Consider the following 24,377-nt stretch of genomic DNA (forward strand, 5'->3'; position numbering starts at 1 on the left):
CTATATTTAATACTCCATGCATGTGTCTAAACACTACTAAGTGATCTTTGCCGAGTGGGGAAAAACCACAATTGTCCCTGTTTGGATAGGAACTAGGACTAAAGATCATTTTTCGTCCCGGTTTAAAACTTCAATGATTTTTAGTCCCGGTTGACAACACCAACCGGGACTAAAAATTATCTTTAGTCCCGGTTCATTCAATGTGACAGGAAACTAAACAGGCTGACAGGGTGAAAAATTTTTATTTGGAAACTAAACAGACCCTAAGTCGCAGGATTTTTGCCCAGTGCCATCTCATCATTCTATAGCTAGTCAATTAGCCGATTCATATGACATTTCAATTGACTAGCTATAGAAGGACGAGATAAGTTTCTATTTGACAAATTTATTACGTATAATCCTGACTGTTTTTAAACAACCATTAGAAATAACCTATACTAATCTCTAACGGTTCTGAATCGAAGACTTTAGAGAGATCACATGGCATCTCTAATGGTTATTGACCTTCATGGAGAGGTCAACAGTATGATATCACATAATCACAAACCTTAAGCAATACAAATGTATGGCAATTTGACATCATGCATGGATGATAACCACTCGCAGATCTAAATCAAAATCATCGCGCAATTGAACTAGAACAATTAATATCACACTTTCAAACATACGAAGATGAACTGTAGGGCGTATATATAATTATATATAGTAATGTCATATATTCATGTATCAAAATAAAAGCTTGCACAATAACTTGACACCAATTATATATAGATCTTAACAAATACCATGTTGCAGCTATGATCAAGCAGAACCAAACTGATGATAAATAAATGAATAGAAGTTACACTACTACGAACATAGTTTTTGATGGTGACAAAATCTGGTTGTGCAGGCGGCCGAGCCACCAGCCTCTAATAAATTACCTACCAATTCCACAACCGTCTGTGAAAAATAGATTTTCAGAAGCGACTACTCTAAGGGGACCGCTTGTGAATTAATTTTCAAATGCAATAGTCTAAAGAGATATGTCCATGCAAATGTCTTTTGGTGGAAACTTAAATCTAATCATAGCCCGCAGAATCCCAAATTCACAAATTCGCCAAATCCATCACGGTGCCCCTCTGCATGCAATAGCAGCTGCAGCCATGCGACGATGTCCTCACCATAGTCATTGTCGCTGTCGTTGAGTCAAATGCCTCGTCGTGGTTGTCATCATCGAGCCACCATCGTCGCCGAGGGGGTTGACGAACAAGGGTAAGGAGGCAAAGTGAGCAGATTTGCCACTCCCAAGACCATGGGCGGCGCGCTCGGTGGTCGAGTCGCTAGGAGGGAGGGAGAGGAGCAGTTTGGCGGTGGTTGACAGTGGTGGCGACATGGATGGAATAGAGCGAAGGAGGAGAGAATTGGGAGAGAGGTAGGAGATCGACTGCGCGACTCATGGATGGGCCGGCGCATTTTATTACCGCTCCTCAATTTGCATAGGCCTTCTCGCTAGGAGGCTCTCACCTATGAAAATAAAGATATTTTCGGGCGGTCCTCTTAAATGCTCAATAGTAAAAATCATTTTTAAAGGTGAGTTTAGACCACAAGACCTTCTCAGCATTATTACCAGCGTAATTTTAATGGTAGAGATAAAACCCATTTGTCTGGGAAAATCATCTTTCATATTATTAACTATTAAATTTTGACAAGCTATAGGTATATGTCACTAAATAAATGAAAATCACGTTAGGACTCTGTGCTGAACACACAAACTGATAATAAATAAATAGTACTCTATTCGTTTATAAATTTCATATATAAGTCATTTTGACTTTCCCCAAAGTCAATTTATTTAGCTTTGATCAAGTTTATAGAAAAATATAGTAACATTTTGAATATAAAACAAAAGAAATTATCAAAATATATTAAATGTTAGATTTAATAAAATTAATTTGATGCTATATGTGTTGCTATATTTTTTCTATAAAATTTGTAGATTGACTTAAAAAAGACAGAACGATTTATAATATATATGAAACAGAGGGAATGGAAGTAACATTGGGGAGGCGAGATCGCTGTGACGGTTCAAGCTAACAATTGGGCATGTGGTTGGAGATGGCCCACAGGCATATGGCATGGCCAATATATATATATATGTATATATATATATGTGTATATATATATATATATGTATATATGTATATGTATATATATATATATATATATATATATATATATATATATATATATATATATATATGCATCCAAAATTCCCCCATCTAGGCCGGTAGCTAGAGTTGCTACCAACCTTCCTCTAGGAAAAAGTGAACTTTAACCCCCTCAACTATGGTCCAAATATGATTCATGCATGCCCTCTAAACGTCAAACCGGGTATATCGACTCCTCCAACTATCAAAACCGGTGCAAACTATGTCCCTCGGTGGTTTTGGCTGACGTGGAACCTACATGACGGTGTTGATTGGGTTTTCATCCTATGTTGCATTGACATCGCAACCACGAGCCCTCTTCACCTCGCATGGCTCAGCGGGGTGGTGTGGAGCTAGCTTGACGGTTCGGAGAAGCTCATGGTGGTCCTCCTATGCGCTTCATCTAGGAGACGGGTAGAGGCGGCGGCCAGAGAAAGGTGAGGAGAGAGGGTTGGCCTAGAGGCAATGGGCGGGCATCGTAGAGAGGAGGGGCAGAGGGCGAGAGGTGGTGGGGGAGAGGAGAACGGCTGCCTCCATGGCTGAGAGCTCCGCCTAGCCATCCGAGGCAGTCACTGGTGGTGGAAGAGAGAGGGGAGAGGCGGTTCCGCCGAGCTCGTGGGTGCGATGGCGCGAGGCAAAGATAGAAAGGAGGGAGGATGACATGTGGGAACACATATATTTTTTTGTATGAATGACTGTTAACAACGGAAATTTGCATCAGACTCGGAGAGGAAGGAACAAAATTGAAGCAAATTTGGTGCAAGATCGAGTTAGATTTAGAGTCGGACTACGCATCGGCTGGTATTGTATCGGCTGGAAATGGAGTACAGACTTGGCTTAGCCGATATGGAGAATGACCGATACGATATGACTTGGGCTCGGTTTTGGCCTAGTTTCGAATAACCGCCATCGCCAATTATAGATAGAGCTCAATTAAGGCAATTGTATCTATTAATTAGGGTATTTATGTCAGTTTTTGTTAGAGATATGGTAAGAGACCGTCGTGCGGTCTTGTTTGTATTTTATCTTTAGGAAAGTTTGAGTCATGTCTATAATGGACTAAGCCCTTGTTTAGTTCCCAACTTTTTCTTCAAACTTCCAACTTTTCCATCATATCAAAACTTTCCTACACACATAAACTTCCGACTTTTTTCTTCTAACTTCCAATTTTAGTCAAACTTTCAATTTTGGAGTGGAACTAAACACACCCTAAGCTTGTATTTGGGGTATAAATATAGACCCCAGATCATTGTAATAGAAGACAACAAATCCAATACAACTTTGGTGCATTGCCACCCATTTGTTCTTCTTTTTGGCGAGTTCTCACAACAATAGGTAAGTCTCGATGGCTTGTGCTATCGGTGCTATTATGCCGCTTTAGATGTTTTAGTCCTTTTATCATGACCCATCTGCTATCATATGTCTTAGTTAATCTAGTCTTACTATCTCGATTTAGCCCTATCAGCTAGTTCTCGCTTTAGGGTTCTCGCCGATATCGGCTAAATCGTCTTACTAGATTAGATTAGCTAAGACATCCACCATCTTGAAAAGCGTTTAATTACTTGATTGTTTAGACTTTAGGTTTCTTTACATACTTTGCGATGCATCATCCCTAGTCTTGTTTTGAACCCTAAAAACTAACCTGGAATTAATCATATTTAAGGATAGTATCAGAGTTTCAACCAATCTTACCAAATATACATACTTTTTTACTAGTTTTATGTATATTTATCACTTATATAGACAGATCACTCCAATAAATATATCAAGTCTAGATCAGTATCGTCCGGGTTTGCAAACTTGGTAGTTGATTGTTATTTGATATATTTCTATAGATTGATTTGTTTATAAAAGCTTGTACTAGAGTATTAGCTAGTAAATTATCTTTATTTACCTATCTTGCTCTAAATATTGTCCCATTGGCTATTTCTATAGTATCCTCTAAAATACGTTTGATAAACCAAACAGATGATATTACTGCCGATGAGGCATATTTAGGGTTTGTGCTTAATTTATATTTCAATCCATTGCCGATCTGGTTCAACTACATCGGCTGGGATCACTAACAATACATCATCGGCCTATCGGCGGATTGGCTATCGGCTGACTCACTCTATTTATTGTTTTCCTTGCTGGTTTCAAGATCAAACCAGCCGGCACGCCCTTAACACACTCGAGGCTAGCCTTGGACCTACACTGGAATTAAGTAGATCTCCCAGGCCGCCGTGTTTTACGTCAACAATGACATATGGGTCCCACATATTTTTTAAATTCTAATGCCACAGAAGAGCCACGTCAACACCAGGTAGGATGAAGACCTGGTAAACACCTCCACGTCAGTCAAAACCACTTGCAAAACCACCATGGGACATAGTTTGCACCTGTACTTATAGTTGGAGTAGTCGATATACCTAGTTTCGTGTTTGGAGGGCATGAGTCATACTCGGAACATTGTTGAGGGAGTTAAAGTATACCTTTTTCCCTTTCTCTATATATATGCACAGTCAACAACAACGAGGCTCGAGAGAGACTACTTTATTCACGCTGGTTGGACAGGTACTTATGGTTCAAAATTCCTATCCGGCACAAACGCGCGACGTAATGAAGTCGTGTGCGTGCTCTGCCCCCTCTTTTTTTCCCACATGTTTTTTCTCAGGGTTCGATGAACCTCCAAGCACAAGGGCACAAGACTTTTTTTTCAATTTCAATTTCACCGTGACACTGATAGATATAAAAAATTTCACATTTTGTTCCTTTTTGAAACTTATTTCAAAATAGGTCTAGCCGAAAACTATCATAAAAAATGGACCCCCAACATCAGCGCTAGGGCCAATGGCACTGAGCTCTAGCACCTCAGCGCTGCTTAGCTGAGGTAGTGACGACCGTCACAGGCCGTCGAGCAGGAGACTGGGCCTACAAGCTGATGTGGCAAAGGTCAGCGCCACCCGCATCTGTGATGACCTCCCCAACCTCAATGCCAAGCTTGTTGGTGCTGAGGTAGTGAAATACCCCTCTACCCGTGCCCATACACTTCTCTCTCATTTCCCACAATCAAACTAGGGTTTCTAAGGGCTCTTAGCAGTTTTGAAGGTGAGTTCACTCCATTCCATTCCATCTTCTCATTTGTTGTGTTCGATTTGTTCCTCCTCCATTAACCTTGTTGGATGTGTTGCTATGGCCCTTTGTCTTCTGTTGCCTTAGGGGAGTTCTCCAAATTCGAACCTTGATCAATTTTGTATGAGACGATGTTGTTGTTCTATCAGCGTTACCTTCTTGGGGGCATTGCCTTCAAGTTTTTTCCTTCCTGTTTTGCTAGCTCAGGACACTTGAATGTGGGAGAGCAACGATGACACCCTTGTGATAGAGTCAGCGTTTTCGTGCTTTGGTGTAGCAGGTTCATCTTCTCAGGGATTGTGTGGTTGGTTTGTTTTGATAGCGTCAGAGTTTTTAATGGTTTTTCTTGTAAATTTAACTAATTATCTTAATTGCAAGAGCTACGTTCCTTCGGAAAAAAATATGGGTACGATTTAATGTGTTTGCTTCTATCTCAAAGAATAGATAAGGATGAATGTAGGATTGTAGGTATATGAATCGAATATAATGTAGATGCATGCATGGAGCGATGGATGGCAAGTGAACAAGCCAAATTGGCCGACAACCTGGCATGGAAAGCGATGGCCAATCGATCGATGAGATTTAGCGCTGCTACAGTATTATATTCTTACCATGTTGTCTCACAATTGGTTAGGCAGCTCCATTATATTTGTCTAGTTGTTGCATGTATGAATATATCACCGGATTAGTAATGCACAAAAGTTTTTTTAAAAGAGAGATTAAGGGTTTATGTTTTATAGATTCAACAGAGTACTTCAATGCATAATATAATAATTATCTTACTAATAATATAGTAAAATTTAAAAACGTGCTTTTTAGAATATGTCAAACAGATACAAAGTAGCCAACTAGCCATCTGTCTTACTTTTAAATTTGTCATTTTAATTAAAACAGACGTAAAACATTTTTTTCTCTTTACTTAATTTGGTATTTGGCACCACGATGCAGTATTTATGCCTGAATTATATATTTGGATCACGATAAAACTAAAATGTCATGGCCAAACCCATCTCCCTATGGCAATGCCATCGCAGCAGGCGGACGCCCATTGGCACTGGTCGTGCCAAGGTCACCTCCACCGCTTCGGTCGAACCGGATTCCACTATCCAAACTCGGCCGTTCTCTGCCATAGTCGGTCTTGTCCCCTGCCGCTGTGGTCAGCTGACTACTCTTCGGTCACGAGGGACTGGATCTTGTTTGACGTGCCGATGGTCGTTCCCGATCTCGAGGGCCGGCTGATGGCACACACTCACTACCGTCTTCGAACACGGAGAATGCCGTGCTACGCGCCTTCCTCGCCAGCTGCTCTAGGCCTCTGCCCCTAAGGTTGCTCCCACTACCCCTACCTCCGGCGCCTACCGTCGTGGTCGTAGGGGTAGTGCCGAAACTCAGCAAGAGGATTATGGCCAAGCTCGCGCCCGCCGGCCCGAGTCACACGGTCTCGCACACGCAACGCAATCTAATGCGCAAGCTTGGGCTGGTGCCGAAGAAGGGTCTATTAGCGCTAGAATTTGGTAATTCTTTAGTGGATTCGGTTAAGGAAAAAGTAAAATCAGTCGATGGAAAGCTTATCCAGAATAGACCGAGTTCAAAAAAGAATCATGAAGACCATGACATGGTAGCTTCATTTCTACCATATAATTTACCAACTGCAGTCCTACAAACCTCATTCATCAAATCCGATAATCCAAATTCATCGCATCCAACACCTCAGACCATCCCATGTTTCCCCTTAGCTGCTCACCCCCTCTCACTCCGCCCATCCGATAATCACTCACAAAATCCCCATCCTCACCCCAATCATCCCTGATGCCGCCAACACATCGCGCCAATGTCGCCCCGCCATCTCCTATCCCGGTTCTCTCTCCCAAACACCCAAAACCCTAGAACTATCATTATCACCGATCCATCAAAGCGCCATCCTCCACTGTCACCGCCGTGCCATCTCCTGAATCCCCGTCTGCCCCCTCAATCCACCATCGTCGCTGTCGAATCCCCATCTCTCTTCGATCCTCCCTCATCGCTGGCACTGATGATGGGGACACTAATGTGTTGTTATGTGGTAGTGCATCATATCGAGAATTTGTGTAAATAGGATAGAACATTGGAAGTCTAGTGGATTCTTTTTTTTTAATTTAATATCAAAGCGAGAGTCCAAACTATATACAACTTGTTACTTATTATTTCTGAAATTTATAATTATTAAATTAAGAAAAAAGCTAAATTGGGAGTCCAACAAGAGAACAAATAGGCAGTGATTAATTCCAGTTTTGAGAATTTTAAATCGTGGAAAATATATAAATTATACTCTAAACCAAGTATATTATGAATTTCAGAATTATTAACCATGAAAAGACTAAAATTTAGACTCCAAATTGAGGTCAACTCAATACTTGTTTCTTCCGAATTATGAAATTATTAAATCATAGACCAGCTATAATTAGCATTCCAAACCAGGTAAAAGTCAATTTCTTCAATTAATGGCAAATTTTATAATTATAAATTCACGAAATATTTATAACTGAGACTTCAAGCCGAATGCAACTCAATACTAATTTTGGAATCAATGAATCATAAAAGCTAAGTATAATTGAGGCTCCAAACCGAATACACAACTTTTCAATTGTGAATTTCAGATTTATTTGATCATGGAAAAAGTAGGGTTAATTAACACTAGCTATAAATTGAATGCATACAACTCAATATTTGTCAATTATGAATTTAAAAGTTGTTAGATCATGCAAAAGCTAAATTGAGGCTGCAAATTATTTAAACTAAGTACGAGTTTGTATACTTATAATTCCAAATTTTTTGAGGAGAACGACAGCAGGAGATCTGCCGGAATTTAAATTAGGGAAGGGCCGAAACCTAGCAAAGAGTTTACAGAGTTTACAGGAACTATAACAAAGAGGAAATACAACTTAAGAAGAAAGGAGAATCAGGGAGGCTTGAAAGCTAGCCTGCGCAAGTCAGTATCTTGTTTAATAAGGTGTGCTACTTCACCTACTGTGAGCAAAATTCTTCTGTTTCTTTCTAGCCATATGTTCCACCAAGTAGTTAGTAACGAGCCTCTGATCGCCTGCACTTGATCTTTGCTTCCCACAGGGTTGGCTCCAGTTCACCAAGTTTCAACATGAGGGGGGGGGGGGGGGGTGTAGCCAAAGGGCCCAGATTTTGAAACTGGCAGATTAGACTCCAAGTTTGTCTGGTAAAAATACACTCACTGAGCAGGTGGTTTGTGTCTTCAAAAGCACAAGTGCAAAGGCGGCAATTCCAATTGCACGGCCAATGTCTTCGAAGTAAATTTTGTGCAATGAGGGTTTTTTGATGAAGGACAAGCCATCCGAAGAATCTCATTTTGGGCTCCGCTGGAGCCTTCCAGAGTGAAAGAAAGTCAAGTTTTGCAAAAGAACCTTCAAATTGGTAGAGATGTGCACTCTTGGCTGTGTAGGAACCGTAATCAGTCCAGTTCCAGGTAATGTCATCCGGTTCTTGGGATAGCGAGACCAATTGAATTAAGCCTCCTAGCTGTACGAGCTAATGAATTTCCTCCACGGAAGTAAATTGTCTAAAAGAGGCTAGCCATTTGTTGTCTGTAAGTTCAAGTTGCACATATCTTTGTTTTCTCTTCGCCAAGCTAAAACATCTTGGTGCAATGTCTTTTGGGAAGCGATTTTGTAGCCAATTATCATGCCAGAATCTTGTTTTGGCGCCATTTCCAACCGAAATAGTTGTTGCAGCTTGGAAGATTCTATTGCCGGATTCGTCACAGGGCAGGTTCATGCCCACCCAAGGCTTTTCTTCCTCCTTCCAATTAAGCCATAACCAATGAAGATGTAATGCCCTGGAAAAGCGTTCTAATTCCAGGAGACCAGCCCCTCCCAGAACCTTCGGTTTGCAGACAATTTGCTAGTTAATCAGGCTATCTCCCAGGTTAGAGTGGTCTAGATCTTCGCCTTTCCACAGAAAAGATCTTCTGAAATAAAATTAAAGTAAATACTAAATCGAGGAGGCTTTGTTTTGGTGAACTATAAGCACTAGATAAGTTATGCATTTTTAGATGAAACGTGATCGAGTATGGATGTACAGTAGAGTATGGAGTGTCCATGCTGTACGGCTGGTTTCACTAATACTCGTCCGTTTCATATTATAAGGCTTTCTAGTATTGCCCACATTTATATATATATGTTAATAAATCTAGATATATATGTGTGTCTAAATTTATTAATATTTATATGAATGTGGATAATACTAGAAAGTTTTATAAAGAACGCCTCGCTACTAGCTAGCTATAATAATTGTGGACACGCCCACTCCATATACATGTGCCTCTCTTGTCCTGTATATATGTCCTTTTTAATGTGTGAGTGTATAATTAATTAAGCAGTGAAGTGAATCGATCTGATTAATAATTAATTCATAAATGGATCCATCGGGGATATACTGAATTGTTCAAGACAAGATCGATAAATTAATTGAGCGGCGGCGGCTGGGACTATATATAGAGAGATAGAGAGAGGGGCCTGGGGGGAAAAGAAGAGGAATTTAATTATAAGAGGAAGAGGGAGAAGAAGAGCTTAGGTACAGGCTCCAGTAGCTAGCCAGTCCAGTCCAAGAGATCGATCGAGAGACAGAGGATCGGAGAGGAGGAAGAAGGAGAATCCAAGTACTGGGAGGCAATTAAGGATGCTTAATTAATTTGAGTTGAGATCGACTTGAGAGCTAGCAGAGGCTCATCTCATCTAGGCCAGCAGAGGCTCTTCGCTCGCTTATTTCATCCATGGCTTCCAAAGGTATGTACTACTAGCTAGTATCTTAATTTCTATCTATATCTATATCTATATATGCTGAATTTACTGAATTTGATTGATAGTACGTTTGTGGACCGATTGATCGATCGGTTAATAATATACTATAAGCAGTTAGCTGGAGTAGCTTAATCACTACTTTGAGGAAAGAAGTAATTAATTTGCTCAATCGTTCAATTCTTTCTTCGTTAAGCAAGCATGCAGACTACCTAACCTACTCTCTCTATATAAATTAAGCTGACGGGCAGGGTGATTTTGAGGCCAGCTCTCTGCTGCATGCATATATACTCCATATAACTTAATATGTAAATAGTACTAAATATTTTTCTGGTATATAATAGTACTTGTGGATTTACTAGCTAGAAAGTACTCAAACTAATGTACTTAGCGAGTGTTTAGTGTGCTGCCTGCAGTAATACTCCTAATTAATAGAGAGAGCTAGAAAGCAGAGAGTGATAGGCGGAGGTCCCTCGGGCGCAGGGTGAGGGAAAGAAATAAAGTGCAGGATTATCGATGGATGTGCCTTATCCAATATAATCGCCCAATACATCCGATATGGTCCTCATGTATTGGTTAGCCAGATTATTGTATCAGTCGATCGATCGATTCCCCATGGCCATGCATAATCGATCGATTGTCCAGATTCATTTCTATAATTTAAATAAATCTTTTTGAAACAGATCGGAGTAGATATTCGTGCCTCGCTCTACTACAGTACAACATGCTGTCCTGTCCCGTAGTACATCGATCGATCAATACTACTTCAGTGATCTATCGATATCAATAGCGCTAGGTAGCCGACGACGACGTTTCTGTGTGTTGTCCCTTTTACTAACTAATTAGCTTCTTAATTAATAATTTATTAATTTGCACCCACTCCTCATCGATCCATCTCCATCGATATCATCATTAATTAACGGTGAAAATTAATTTTTCAGACAAGCTAGTACAGAAACTGATGTGATCTGATGGATAAATATAAGTAGAGAAACGATCGATCAAGACCTGCATCTGCTGCAGGCAGGGGCGAGCATCTGAATCGATCAAAGCAATATGCATATCTATCTATCTATATGTCTATCCGATCGATCCCCAGCACTAGAGCATCAGAGCATATATGTATGGTCCATGCATGCATGATGAATATACTCATACCTCCATCATACCGTACGCATAGAGAATCCAATTCCATCGTCTCTTTATTTCCACGGTGTGGTGTATAACTTTTTTATTACATACATACTCGATCCGTATTTATTTAATATAGGGTTGTGTTGCGTTTTATATATATATAATTACTCCACAAGTGCAAGTGGAGGGGAATAGTGAACAGGATCGATCGGAGCAGCTACGAAAGCTACAGTTACGAGTAGATAAGATCACTGCAGTAGTACACATGCAGGCCACACAAGTGAAGGGATGACAGCCAGAGATTAATTAACTAATTAGTTAACTGCATTCATGCCTAGCTTGGCGAGACGAAAACTTGTCATGCTTGCCTCTTGTCTGCTATTTGGTGGCATCAATCAACACACTATATACTACTCCTAGGAATGAGGACTCAACAACTATATATTGCACCCGCAATGGTAAAGTAAGGTGCTCTCTATTAAACATGTATATCTCAGCAATAGACTAGATTAATAATAAACCACCTCAATAGTATATCTACATGGTATCTATAGCTCTCTAATACATTGCCTCATTTTTCTCTATATACTATCTCCAGGTTAGTAGATAGCTTTACTCTCTCTCTTCATTTAATCTCTTCCAAGTAAGAAAATATGCTAGCATTGATCTCTTGTAGAGAGCCTATAGATAACCATTACGGGTGCCCTTAGAGCAAGTTTAATAGTATAGCTCACTATTGGCTCTACTTCATCTATAGTCAATCCATACAATAGTTGCTTACTATACTATTAATATATGGTCACACCTGTCATACACACATTGCGTCTTGGAGTCCGTGCTGCAGCTGGCTACAGATCTGTAGCACACTGCTCTTCTCTCTTATCTTTTATCTCATTAAAATATGTTTATAGCCGGCTAATAGTCCGTTATTGTACCTGCTCTTATATTACTCCTTATTAAGGTTCCAACTAATTACTACCTCCGTCCCAAAATAAGTGTAGCCGTGGATATCCGTGCCCAACGTTTGACCGTCCGCTTTATTTGAAAAATTTGTGAAAATTTTGAAAATATTTAGTCACACATAAAGTACTGTTCATGTTTTATCATCTAATAGCAATAAAAATACTAATCATGAAAAAATTTCAAATAAGACGAACGGTCAAACGTTGAACGTGAATAGTGTAAAACTGTACTTATTTTGGGACGGAGGGAGTAAATTGTAGTACTCCTACTGTAGTGGAGTACCATATTACTATATCTTAACATACCGTGACTAGGAGATAAGTGAACAATAATAATGATCAATCCCCATGTGCTCAAAATCAAAATCATGACCTAACTTCGCGCGAGGTTTTGATAAACTAATTAATATTAACCAGACCTAAGCAGTGTCCACTGTATATGTATATGTAGATGCTGGTAGATTTTCTCTCCCATCTCTACTTTTTTTACTTGGCTTAAATAGGATAATCTAGTACTTATTAAGCAATACAATTCAAATCTATTTAATTATAGACTCCTATTCTTTGGGTATTTTATACTTGATAATTTGCTAAGGTAGCTTTACGGATTCATCTATTTAAACACGATACATGATGTGCGAATTTATCATAGAATTCAAATATATTCCAACTACTTTTTCAAATTAAATTTCTAAGGTATGCAGTGTAATAGAATCAGATTCATTGGATAGGAAGCAATGAATGACTCATAATCATTTGAAAGTAAGGAAAAAGAGAGAGACGAGTCCATTTTACATGTCAACTTTCGTCAAAATAAAAAATCATCCCTAAACTTCAAAATTGGATACTATTTATCCCTTAGTTTTTAATACCGTTTTCTTTTGAAAAGTATGTACATAATTTTTTTAGATTTTTTCTCAATCATTTACTAACTTTTATAATTAATATATATTTTATCCTATTTGAATCGGTCAAAAGATGAAAAGTAAATGGTTGAGGGATGAATAATGTCTGGTTTTGAAGTTTATGAATAAATGTTAGACTTGATGAAAATTGGGGATGTAAAGGGATTTTTCTATTAAAAGAATATGCGATTTTGACATGTACAAGTGGATAAGCTTAGGCGCGTCCATTGCGGTTTCACCAGAGCCAATCCATCTTGCAAGATTCCAATGAAATAGAGGCATACATGGAATATATTCTGGACACTGAAGATTTGAAGATGTTACAGATAAGATGATTTGAACTATATAATTCCAGCTACGTAAAAAAGCTAAGACAATGATTATATATGAGGTGGTAGCATATGTGAAATGGTTTAGTGAATACTTAAAACTTTATTTAGGTGTTTGGTTAGGGAGAGAGAGAGTGGCGATAATTATAAGGGACAATTGCTTATTTGATCTTGTTTTGAAGCCTAACTACCCATTTGACCCTATTTTTTCTAGTTTGCTTATTTGACCCTAGTTTTCGAAAATGAACACTCCATCTAACCCTGTTTCTACAACACCGTTAAGAGTTCATTTAAAAAAAGAGAAAAAATAAAATCACATTTCATAATGACTAAAATACCCTCCAACTGTATCCTCATCTAACCCTTTTCTCTCCCGGTCTCTCTCTCTATCATATCCCTTCTCTCTCCGGCGAGGGAGCTGTGGCGGGGAAGGTAAGCGGCAGAGCCGGCTGGTGGAGGGAGGGACCACCGGCGGCGGCAGTGGGCCATGGAGGGAGGGGATCCGCGCCGGCGCCAACTCGCGGAGGGAGGGCGGCTGCGCCGGCGTGGATCGGCGGCGGCGCCGGCTGATGGAGGGGGGAGCACCGGCGGCGGCAGGGGGCCGTGGAGGGACAGGATCCACGCCGGCGTCAACTCGCGGCGGGAGGGCGGCTGCGCCGAGCACGGATCCACGGCGGTGCCGCTGGTGGAGGGAGGGAGCACCGGCGGCGGCGACCGGCCGTGGAGGAAGGGGATCCGCGCCGCCGTCAACTTGTAGAGGGAGGGCGGCTGCGCCGAGTGCAGATCTGCGGCGGCGCCGGTGTAGTTTCAACCCATAGGAAGTCCACCCCTGCCACTTCCAGCCCGCCGGCGAGGGGGAGCTTGTTGTCCAGGCCAGGCAGAGCGGGCCGATGGCATGGCCGACGCCGGCACAGGCGCTCGTATGGAGGGAGGAGGTGGCAGCGGCAGCGCCGGATCCGCTGACTGCGCTCGAGATCCACCGCACAGACTCGCCGCCGCCACTCCTCCTCCTCATCGTCGTCGTCACCAGGGCCGGCGCCGGCTCGCCGTCTCGACTTTCGCCGCCTCTCCCTGTGGTGGATCCGTGGAGGAGAGGAGAAGAACTTGTAGCCGCCACTCCTCATCGTCATCGTCGTCGTCACTAGGGCCGGCGCCGGCTCTTCGTCCGCCTCTCCCTGTGGTGGATCCTTGGAGGAGAGGAGAAGAGAGAAGAGAGGATTGGAGAAGATAGAACTAACAGCAGGGTCCCACATGTAATAGGGTCAAATGAGTAAGGGCAGAAGAGACATTTTGTGCTTCAGTTAACACCATTAGACGCCCTTATCGGAATAGGGTCATACCGTGTCTTCAATTTTGAAAAGGAGGGTCAAATAAGCAAACCCTAAAAAGTAGGGTCAAATTGGTAGTTAGAGTTCAAAACAGGGTCAAATAAGCAATTGCCCCTAATTATAATGTCAACTAGTTGATACATCGCGCTTTGCTGCAGGATATATGGATGATTGCATGTTATACATTATAGAAATGATAGATGTATATGTCTAAATAATGTAAAAATGGTGTGGAGGTAATGATTTGACATTACTTGCGTATTGAGTTCTAAAAATACAATAAAATTAATTATAAATGATATGTCATGTTTGATGATATTTAAAATACTCTAGATAATAATTACTAGTGGGTGATGATGTGGCACGCTTGCATGTGATTTAAAATACTCTAGATAATAATTGCTAGTGGGTGATGATGTGGCACACTTGCATGTTGAGTTTTCGGAATTAGTGGGCATCAACTACATAGAAAGTATAGTTATAGATGCGGGCACACCCAAGGCAATTTGAAAGGGGGTTATGGTAGCTGTTATGAAGAGGGGAATGTATCATTGCAGGAGAAGATTCTAGTGCACTGATTTTTTTTTTTTTACTAATGCCTTATTGTAGACTCATAGTTACAGAGCATATGATAAAATCGTCATTCTATAATAATGCTCGGTGCTAACTTATCTCTATCAAACTATTATTGAATGATTTCAATACTCCTTATGTATTCATTATTCCCATGCTTGATAGTGGATTGAACTTCATAGTGAAGCATTAGTAAAAGTTGCACAAGTTTTTTTTAAAGGGCAAACAAAATGATATACTGTTGCAGGCACAGGAGGAGGCCATGGTGGCGTGGAGAGAAAGGAGCAGCAGCAGCAGAGGGGTTACCAGCTGCCCCGTGACTCCCGGGGATCACTCGAGGTGTTCAACCCCTCATCCGCTTCCTCCTTCCGCACTGCTGCTGCTGCCGCCAAGTCCGCCTCCCCCTTCCTTGCTATTCCCGACAGGGAAGAGGATAATGTGGTGGCACAGCAGCGGGCAGCAGAGTGGGGCCTCGTCCTCCAGACCGACCACCACACAGGCCTCCCCCAGGGCGTCTCCACACGACCCTCCTCTGGCTCCGCACGCACCAGCTCCGAGGACACCTCACAGCAACAGCAGAGCACCGCCGCCATCCCACGGGTGTCGGAGGAGCTACGGGCGGCACTATCAGCGTTCCAACAGACGTTTGTGGTGTCTGATGCCACCCGCCCCAACCACCCCATCATGTACGCCAGCGCTGGCTTCTTCAACATGACCGGCTACACCTCCAAGGAGGTTGTCGGCAGGAACTGGTTCGATCCTCACACAGACACACATAAACACATCAATCCAATTATTCAATTAATAATCAATTGTGTGTGCAGCCGCTTCCTTCAAGGCTCTGGCACCAACCCCCATGAGATTGACAAGATCAGGCAAGCCCTCGCGAATGGCTCCAACTATTGTGGCCGCATCCTCAACTACAAGAAGGACGGCACGCCATTCTGGAACCTCTTAACCATTGCCCCTATCAAGGATGAGGACGGCAGGCTCCTCAAGTTCATCGGGTCAGCTATTTTCCCATCACATTAATTACATACATCACATAAACAGATTATTACATTTCAGCACCATATTTTTATTTGGCTGTTTGCATTGTTATTCCAGGATGCAAGTGGAAGTTAGTAAATACACTGAAGGGAAAAAGGATACTGTTGTTCGTCCAAATGGACTTTCAGAATCACTCATCAAATACGATGGTACTACTAAATGTTTATCTTTTGCTACAAAAGGGTTTTATCCATAAGATCTTGGAAATTTACAACTTTTGGTTTCAAACTAAAAAAGAGAAAAAAATCAACAATTAATATTTACAGCTCGACAGAAGGATCACGCCCGTAGCTCAGTGTCTGAGCTCTTGTTGGCTCTCAAAAATCCACGCTCATTGTCAGAATCAAGCAATAACACCTTAAAAAGAAAATCACAAGAATCCCTAAGCATGTCAATGAGCGAAGTTCCTAGTAAGAGAAGCTCTGAAAGTGGATCTCGCCGAAATTCTCGTAGCGGAACAAGGAGCTCGCTTCAGAAGATCAATGAAGTACCTGATCAAGTGAATAGAACTAGAAAATCTGGTCTGCGTGCATTTATGGGGTATGCATACAAGTCAAATTATATAACATGTTGTTTGCATTTATCTTGTTTGTCTTACTTAATTTGTACATGCAGTTTTCTTGGTATGGGCCATGGAAGTGTAGAGAAGAACATGCTGAAACCTAGAGATGAAGATCCACTGATCGATAGTGATGATGAAAGACCTGAGAGCTTTGAAGATGAGTTTAGGAGGAAAGAAATGAGGAGGGGTATAGACTTGGCTACTACACTTGAACGTATTGAGAAGAATTTTGTCATCACAGATCCAAGGTTGCCTGATAATCCCATTGTAAGATCCATATGGAATCTCTTTTACCTCTTACACCGCACCTGTTCTTTTTATTAATATGGATATTAAATTTTCATGAATGTATGTTTTGGTTCATATTTCAGATATTTGCATCCGATAGCTTTCTGCAATTGACAGAATACAACCGTGAAGAAATATTAGGGAGAAACTGCAGGTAATGATGATCCCATCTTGCCCCTTTTGCTGCACAATTTACTGGAAGGTTTTTAAATTTTATAGAAAATTTCAGGCTTTTGTAAAACTTTTGCACTTTAACGGTATAAGTTAGCTTTTCATGTAAAATACTAGTGAACAACTTGCCTGGTGCTTTCTTCTGCCCTTTGTGCAGGTTTCTTCAAGGCCCTGAAACTGATCGTGCAATAGTTAGGAAGATAAGAGATGCCATAGATAACCAGGCAGAGGTTACAGTTCAGCTCATAAATTATACAAAAAGTGGTAGGCTACTCATCACTTGTCTGCATGTTTTTGTTCTCAACTTATAAATATACTAGCTAGTTGATACCCCGCGCTTTGTTGCGGGATATGTGCATGAATACATGCTATACATTATAGAAATGGTAGACATATATGTTTAAATAAGGTGAAAATGATGTGGAGATAATGATTTGACATTGCTTACATATTGAGTTCTAAAAATACAACAAAATTGTAAATGATATGGTATGTTTGCATGATATTTAAAATATTCTAGATAATAATTGCTATTGGGTGATGATGCGGCACACTTGTATGTGATTTAAAATACTCTAGATGATAATTACTTGTGAGTGATGATGTGGCACACTTGCATGTTGTGTTTTAGGAGTTAGTGGACATCAATTTTATAATAAGATAGGATTTGTCTTTTCACAGTAAAGTTACCTTCCCTTCATTACTTGGACAGGGAAAAAGTTTTGGAACCTCTTTCACTTGCAACCAATGCGTGATCAAAAGGTACTATAGTGACAGACATGGGAAAAGTTTCTGCTGAGTTATTCAATATATTTGTCTACAATTCTTTTGCATGTAATTTGACATGAGTCCAATTTGCCTGTGGATCAGGGTGATGTTCAGTACTTTATTGGGGTTCAATTGGATGGAACTGAGCATGTTCAGGATGATGCTGCAAAAGAGGGAGTCGTGCTGGTTTGTATCTTGAACAATCATATTTGTGCAACTGACAAAAGCAATACAAATAGATATGGGCAGTCCCATTGTCATGTTTTGTAGTCTGATGCTTCTGGAGTTTTATTAAGAACGAAGGCTATGTTCATTTGCAAGAGTTGGAAACACAGCTATTGCGCACGGAAAACGGAGCGGTCCATTAGCATATGATTAATTAAGTATTAGTTAATTTCTTTTCAAAAATAGATCAATATGATTTTTTTAAAGCAACTTTCGTATAGAAACTTTTTACAAAAAACGCACTGTTTAACAGTTTGAATAGCGTGCGCATGGAATACAAGAGAGATGGGTTGGGAACATATAGAAAAGAACTCAGCCTAACTGGAATTGCAAAAATGCTCTATACCCGAAAGTCAAAACTAGTTCTACAGAACTTGTGATACATCTCACATATTATAAAATCTACGTGATTAGCATTCTCTTCTGGAAATAATTAGTAGTTTTCTCTTATCTTTTCCATTTTTTAACACGCTGTTTCATTTTTCCTCATAATTTACCCTTTTATGTCTCCATGAGTGAGTGAATTTTGATTAAATTTCTCACATTAGATTACTGTGTCAATGCTGCCAAATTGTTTGTGAATATTAGTGACTAATTGCACCAAAATTGGACAAGGCAAGCCTAGAAACACTGCATGAGTAAATGAGTTGTTGCATTGGTCCGGATAAACAAAAGTTGTTGCATTGGTCCGGATGAACTAAACAGTTCAATGTTTACTAAACTTTGCTATGGACCTTCAACTTTATGAAAGCATAAAAGCATAGTTTGTTGGAAAAATAAACTGGAATGTTTATGTGCCAGGTTAAGAAAACCGCAGATAATATCGATGAGGCTGCAAAGGAACTGCCGGATGCTAATTTGGTCAGATTAAAGCATTAAAGCATCACTCTTTGATTCATCATATATGTGCTTGCAGTTCTAACAGTAACCCATGCTCACATTCAGAGACCGGAAGATCTATGGGCTAACCACTCAAAAGTAGTCCTGCCAAATCCACATATGAAGGATACTGCATCATGGAGAGCCATCCAAAAGGTATGATTTGACTATAGTTCACTGAATTCGCTACGCAAACATCACTTTAAGGTTATTGCATATAGCGGCTTCATCTTTTCTCTTATGCTTATCAACCAAAATTTGAATTTTCAACCTTAAATTCGAAGCCGATTTTGAGGTTTTTTTCATCGAAGTTTATTTTTCAGCTTTTGCTTTTAGATCGCTAAGAACACGTATATAAAAGCTTCATTTACAAATTACTTTTCATTTGCAAATATGTCATTTGGCTTATTCCGTAGATAAGCCAAACAATGGGGTTGTAAGTGCCATTAGCTGGACAAACTTGGAAGAGTTATATATCATTATCTAGACAAACATGGGAGAGTGATTTACATGTCAACCTCTATGTTTTAAAAGTGTCATTTTAATCTCATCGCTATTCTGTTGTAGAATACAACAGCCTTTATAGAACACTGGTTATTTGCCTACTCTATTATATGCCATCACAGCCAGGAGATTTATACTGTTGTATAATACAATAGCCTTTACAGAATATTAATAGCTAATATCTCTTGTAGGTTCTCGAGAGTGGTGAAAGTATTGGTTTAAAACATTTTAGGCCAATAAAACCATTAGGATCTGGTGACACTGGAAGGTAAATCATTTCATGGTTTGGTTAAATTGGATAAACATTGAATTGTTGCCTTTTATTGCTAATACATTTGACTCATTTTACAATTGTTGTTTCAACAATGTGTATTATTATTGAAATTGCAGTGTACACTTGGTAGAGTTGTTGAATACAGGAGAATACTTTGCCATGAAAGCTATGGATAAAAGTATCATGCTTAACCGCAATAAGGTTTGATGCTTGTTTCACCTTTTAAAATGTATACATTTTTTGTGAATAAAAGACATTGTTTATACTATGTCTATTGCATTATGTCTCTGAGTACATTATAATGTCTCTAGGTTCACAGAGCTACTGCTGAACGCCAAATCCTTGATCTATTAGATCACCCATTCCTTCCAACATTATATGCATCATTTCAGGTTTGCTCTATCAATAATCTAGCTAAGATGTCCTATTTATGTATAATCATTTCCATTTCACTCTATAATGTGGAAGCTATCCCTATTATCTAGTCTTAATACCCCAACATAGCTATAGAAATCTTTTTGCAGTACATCAGTTTTATGTGGTATTTTCTGATGAATTTTCCTTTTCAATATATGGCAGACAAAAACGCATATATGCCTCATTACTGACTACTGCCCGGGTGGTGAGCTCTTTGTGCTTCTAGATAATCAACCTCTGAAGGTTCTACATGAAGATGCAGTCAGGTCATCATTTAAACTATTGTTTTCGCTTAGTTCTGATGGGATGATGTGTGTGGCTTTGTTTTGAACACACGTTAGCAGCATATGTGCTAATCATTGCGGCAAAGACATGCTACTTTGATCTGTTGTGATTTTGTTTGATTCAATTATTGTATGAGAAGACAATAAGCATTTGTATAATACTATTTCATTGTTCACAGGTTCTATGCTGCCGAAGTGGTTGTTGCACTAGAATACCTACATTGCCAAGGTACATATACATCATTGTTGATAACTTGCGTGCATTAAAAATTCTCTTATTTCAATGATCATCAATATATCTAAGGATGCCTATCAACTTTACATAAAAAGAACATGGCCTTGATACTCATAATTTATCCACTTTGACAGCATGCCATACATAAATATTGAACCATAATAGCACTTCTTCAATACAGTTGAATCCTCACAAGATATCCATGCATTTACTTGGCGGGTAATAGATGTCTTGTCTCTTTTTGACAATTCATGATATTTAGTTGGAAAATAGTTACTCCCTCCATTTCAAATTACTAGTCGTGTAGATTTGTCCTAAATCAAATATGTTTATCTTTGGCTATTTTTTTAGAAATCCATGTAGTTTAACAAGTGAATTACTCCCTCTATCCCTAAATATTTGACGCCGTTGACTTTTTTAAGCATGTTTGACTGTTTGTCTTATTCAAAAAAATTTAAATAATTATTAATTCTTTTCCTATCATTTGATTCATTGTTAACTACTTTTATGTATACATATAGTTTTACATATTTCACAAAAATTTTTAAATAAGACGAATGGTCAAACATGTTTAAAAAAGTCAACGGTGTCAAATATTTAGGGACGGAGGGAGTATATAGTATGAAAGTATTTGTCATGGTGGATCTAAAAAATATCAATCTTATTATGTCAAATATTAAAATGTTTGACTTAGGACAAACCTAAAATGACGAGTAATTTAAAACGGGGGGAGGACACTACTTCTAAATGTGTATTATTTCCTTCTTTGTCTTCAGGTATAATATACCGAGACTTAAAACCAGAGAATATCTTACTTCATAGAGATGGGCACATCTCCCTTACAGACTTCGATTTGTCTTGTCTAACATCTTGCAGACCGCAGGTAATAATTTGATAAATCTCTTCTCATAAAAGTAATATTAATTCATGAACCTCTTTCTCTTCCAAAAAGAATCATAAAACGTCACAATTATAATATGCTAATGAAAAAATGAACCACATTTGATTTAAATATGAGTAGTAAAATGCACTTGCGGTATCACTGCTTGCAAGGAGGGTGCAGTTTAGTCATTCATCTTGCAAATTGCACAAATAAGTAACTCATCTTGCTTCGATGGTGCAAATCTTACCAAATACATTGTCACATGGATTATTTGTTTTTGAATTGGAGGTCATATTGACCTAACATCATGCTTTTTTTTAGCCATTTGGCAAGGCAAGCATTAAAATTACAAACTAATACTCATTTTTTTCCATGTATATGCTACCACTCCCGCTTTCAATGAACACGACCATATTGTGCTTGTCAATCAATAACAAAATTCATCTTTAATTGGATTTTACTACTGGTGGTATTGCACGTTCTCTTATTTATGGATCGTGTGACCATGTTTGCAAAAACAAATTAACATAGAGCATAACTTCATTGCGAACAACCCACAAGACACATGTTTTATGTGCTTTGCACCCCCTAAAACAAGATGAGTGGCTTATTTAAGCATTTTACAATATGCGTGACTAAATTGCACCCACCTCACAAGTTGCGGTACTAGCGTTGCATTTTACTCATTAAACATGCTTTGCTCATCGTGTGGTAAGTATTTTTTTTTAACAACGGTATACTAATCCTCAAGGGATAGCACATATTATTATACTAGTGTAATATTGTTTTCAATCTATCGTACACTTCAGCATGTATGTCAATAAGTTCATTATCATCCCAAGTTACAATAAGTATTTTTTATGTTATTGGTAGGTCTTTCTTCCCGAAGATGCTGATGAGAAAAAAGGGAGAAAAAACAGGAGTTACCCCATATTTTTTGCTGAACCTATGCGAGCATCCAATTCATTTGTTGGCACGGAGGAGTACATTGCGCCCGTACGTGTATATGGTCTTCTGACTTACCTGTTCTACACTGTTTGGCAAGCTTTTATTCATTCCCAATATTTCATCTTTGGTACTGAGTCTGTGCATCCTTGTCTGTTTGCAGGAGATTATTACAGGAGCTGGCCATACAAGCGCTGTTGATTGGTGGGCTCTAGGTAATTCTTCCACCAACAATATAGTTATCTTGTTAGACAGTCCTTGTAGTCTATTCAATTACTGTGAATAAATAAAGTATTGAAAATTAAAAGGTGAAAATAGTTTAGAACACCATTATCATATCATGCATGGTTACATTACTGTATCAGACATGGTTATGGTTATGAGGTGGTGGTAATGAATCTATTTGTTGATTCAGGGATTCTTCTATATGAAATGTTGTATGGTTATACACCTTTTAGAGGAAAAACGAGGCAACGGACATTTGCTAATATCTTGCACAAGGATATTAGATTTCCTGCTAGTATATTGGTAAGTAAATCAAGCGTCATTTTTTTTTAAGTTGGAGAAGTTAAATCGGTTTGAGTTTTCAGGTCAGCCTAGCAGCGAGGCAGCTAATGTATAGGTTGCTACATAGGGACCCTGCCAACAGGCTAGGGTCCTACGAGGGAGCCAATGAGATAAAAGGACATCCCTTTTTCCGTGGTATAAATTGGCCTCTTATACGCGCCACGGTAACGTAACTAGCTATATCCTGCTGCTGCTATACATGAGTGTTTAATTTGGATGATGAGATCCTAATGTAGAATGTGTGTGTGTGAATGAAATCAATAATTCATTGTAGGCGCCTCCAAAGTTGGAGATCCCACTATTTTCCAAGGATGACATGGAGAAGAAGGGACTAGTGACAGATAACCGCATGGATATGTTCTGAAGACCCTGATGATAATCTTCAATAAAAGAGAGGGACATATATTGTTGCTTGCTTTGCGTGTGTAGGCCAAGATTAAGATTATGTCATGTAAATATGTAATGTATCGTACAGACCTTGTTGTGCTTGAATCTAGTATGCGATCCGTCATCTTAATAAGATGCAATGCAGCGCAATGTGTGCCAGTGAACAGTAATGAGCTTGACTTGAGTTTATAGTAGTCTAGTATAGTGAGTAAAGGAAAAAAAGAGTAAATTGCATTGACGGTACGTAAACTTGTCAAGTGGGTGTATTTTAGTACATGAACTTGTAAAACACTCATTTGGATGTATGAACTTGTTTGACGTGTGTGAACCAAGACCAAAAGAACACGACATGGCCAAGTTTAGCAAGTTAGACGTTGGTTAGGACATGATGTGCTGGGGCGGGACCACTTCAATTCATGGGTATTCAAATGAATACCCAAGATTTTGGAAAAAAAAATACATATATGAAGTATATATTCCATATGTATATATAGAAAAAAAAAGGAATAATGCTTATATCTATTCAAAACTCAAAAGAAGCCTAAACTGAACCCTCCCACCACCCACCATTTCAGGCCCGTTGGCCCAATAGCAAAAAA

The 24,377-nt window shown here is 39.4% G+C and overlaps 1 protein-coding gene across 3 annotated transcripts; it reads left to right on the top strand.

Moving 5' to 3' along the window:
• The first annotated feature begins 9,771 nt into the window (after nt 1-9,771).
• Nucleotides 9,772-24,126, top strand: LOC127754411 (phototropin-1B-like). 3 transcript variants are annotated; one of them, XM_052279926.1, is made up of 23 exons: nt 9,786-10,096; nt 15,587-16,091; nt 16,164-16,346; nt 16,447-16,538; nt 16,656-16,929; nt 17,005-17,218; nt 17,323-17,393; nt 17,568-17,674; nt 18,123-18,172; nt 18,281-18,364; nt 19,205-19,264; nt 19,349-19,438; nt 19,978-20,054; nt 20,177-20,261; nt 20,372-20,452; nt 20,640-20,743; nt 20,941-20,990; nt 21,773-21,879; nt 22,753-22,875; nt 22,988-23,039; nt 23,240-23,352; nt 23,415-23,555; nt 23,666-24,126. In XM_052279926.1, the coding sequence occupies exons 1-23, from the start codon at nt 10,084-10,086 to the stop codon at nt 23,753-23,755; spliced, it is 2,766 nt and encodes a 921-aa protein (XP_052135886.1). In that variant the 5' UTR covers nt 9,786-10,083; the 3' UTR covers nt 23,756-24,126. The 3 variants fall into 3 exon arrangements, with proteins under 3 accessions (XP_052135885.1, XP_052135884.1, XP_052135886.1); XM_052279925.1 differs by having other exon boundaries at nt 9,772-10,096; nt 16,656-17,218; nt 23,415-23,560; XM_052279924.1 differs by having other exon boundaries at nt 9,777-10,096; nt 16,656-17,218.
• The last annotated feature ends 251 nt before the right edge of the window (nt 24,127-24,377 follow it).

The sequence above is a fragment of the Oryza glaberrima genome, chromosome 11, assembly GCF_000147395.1.
Source record: "Oryza glaberrima chromosome 11, OglaRS2, whole genome shotgun sequence".
NCBI classification, from domain to species: Eukaryota; Viridiplantae; Streptophyta; class Magnoliopsida; order Poales; family Poaceae; genus Oryza; species Oryza glaberrima.

Excerpts from the sequence above, each read along its gene's own strand:
- LOC127754411 (XM_052279924.1), top strand. Across the intron at positions 16,092-16,163 it reads GAGGTTGTCGGCAGGAACTG|CCGCTTCCTTCAAGGCTCTG; the intron begins GTTCGATCCTCA and ends TTGTGTGTGCAG. Across the intron at positions 18,365-19,204 it reads CAAAAGAGGGAGTCGTGCTG|GTTAAGAAAACCGCAGATAA; the intron begins GTTTGTATCTTG and ends TTTATGTGCCAG.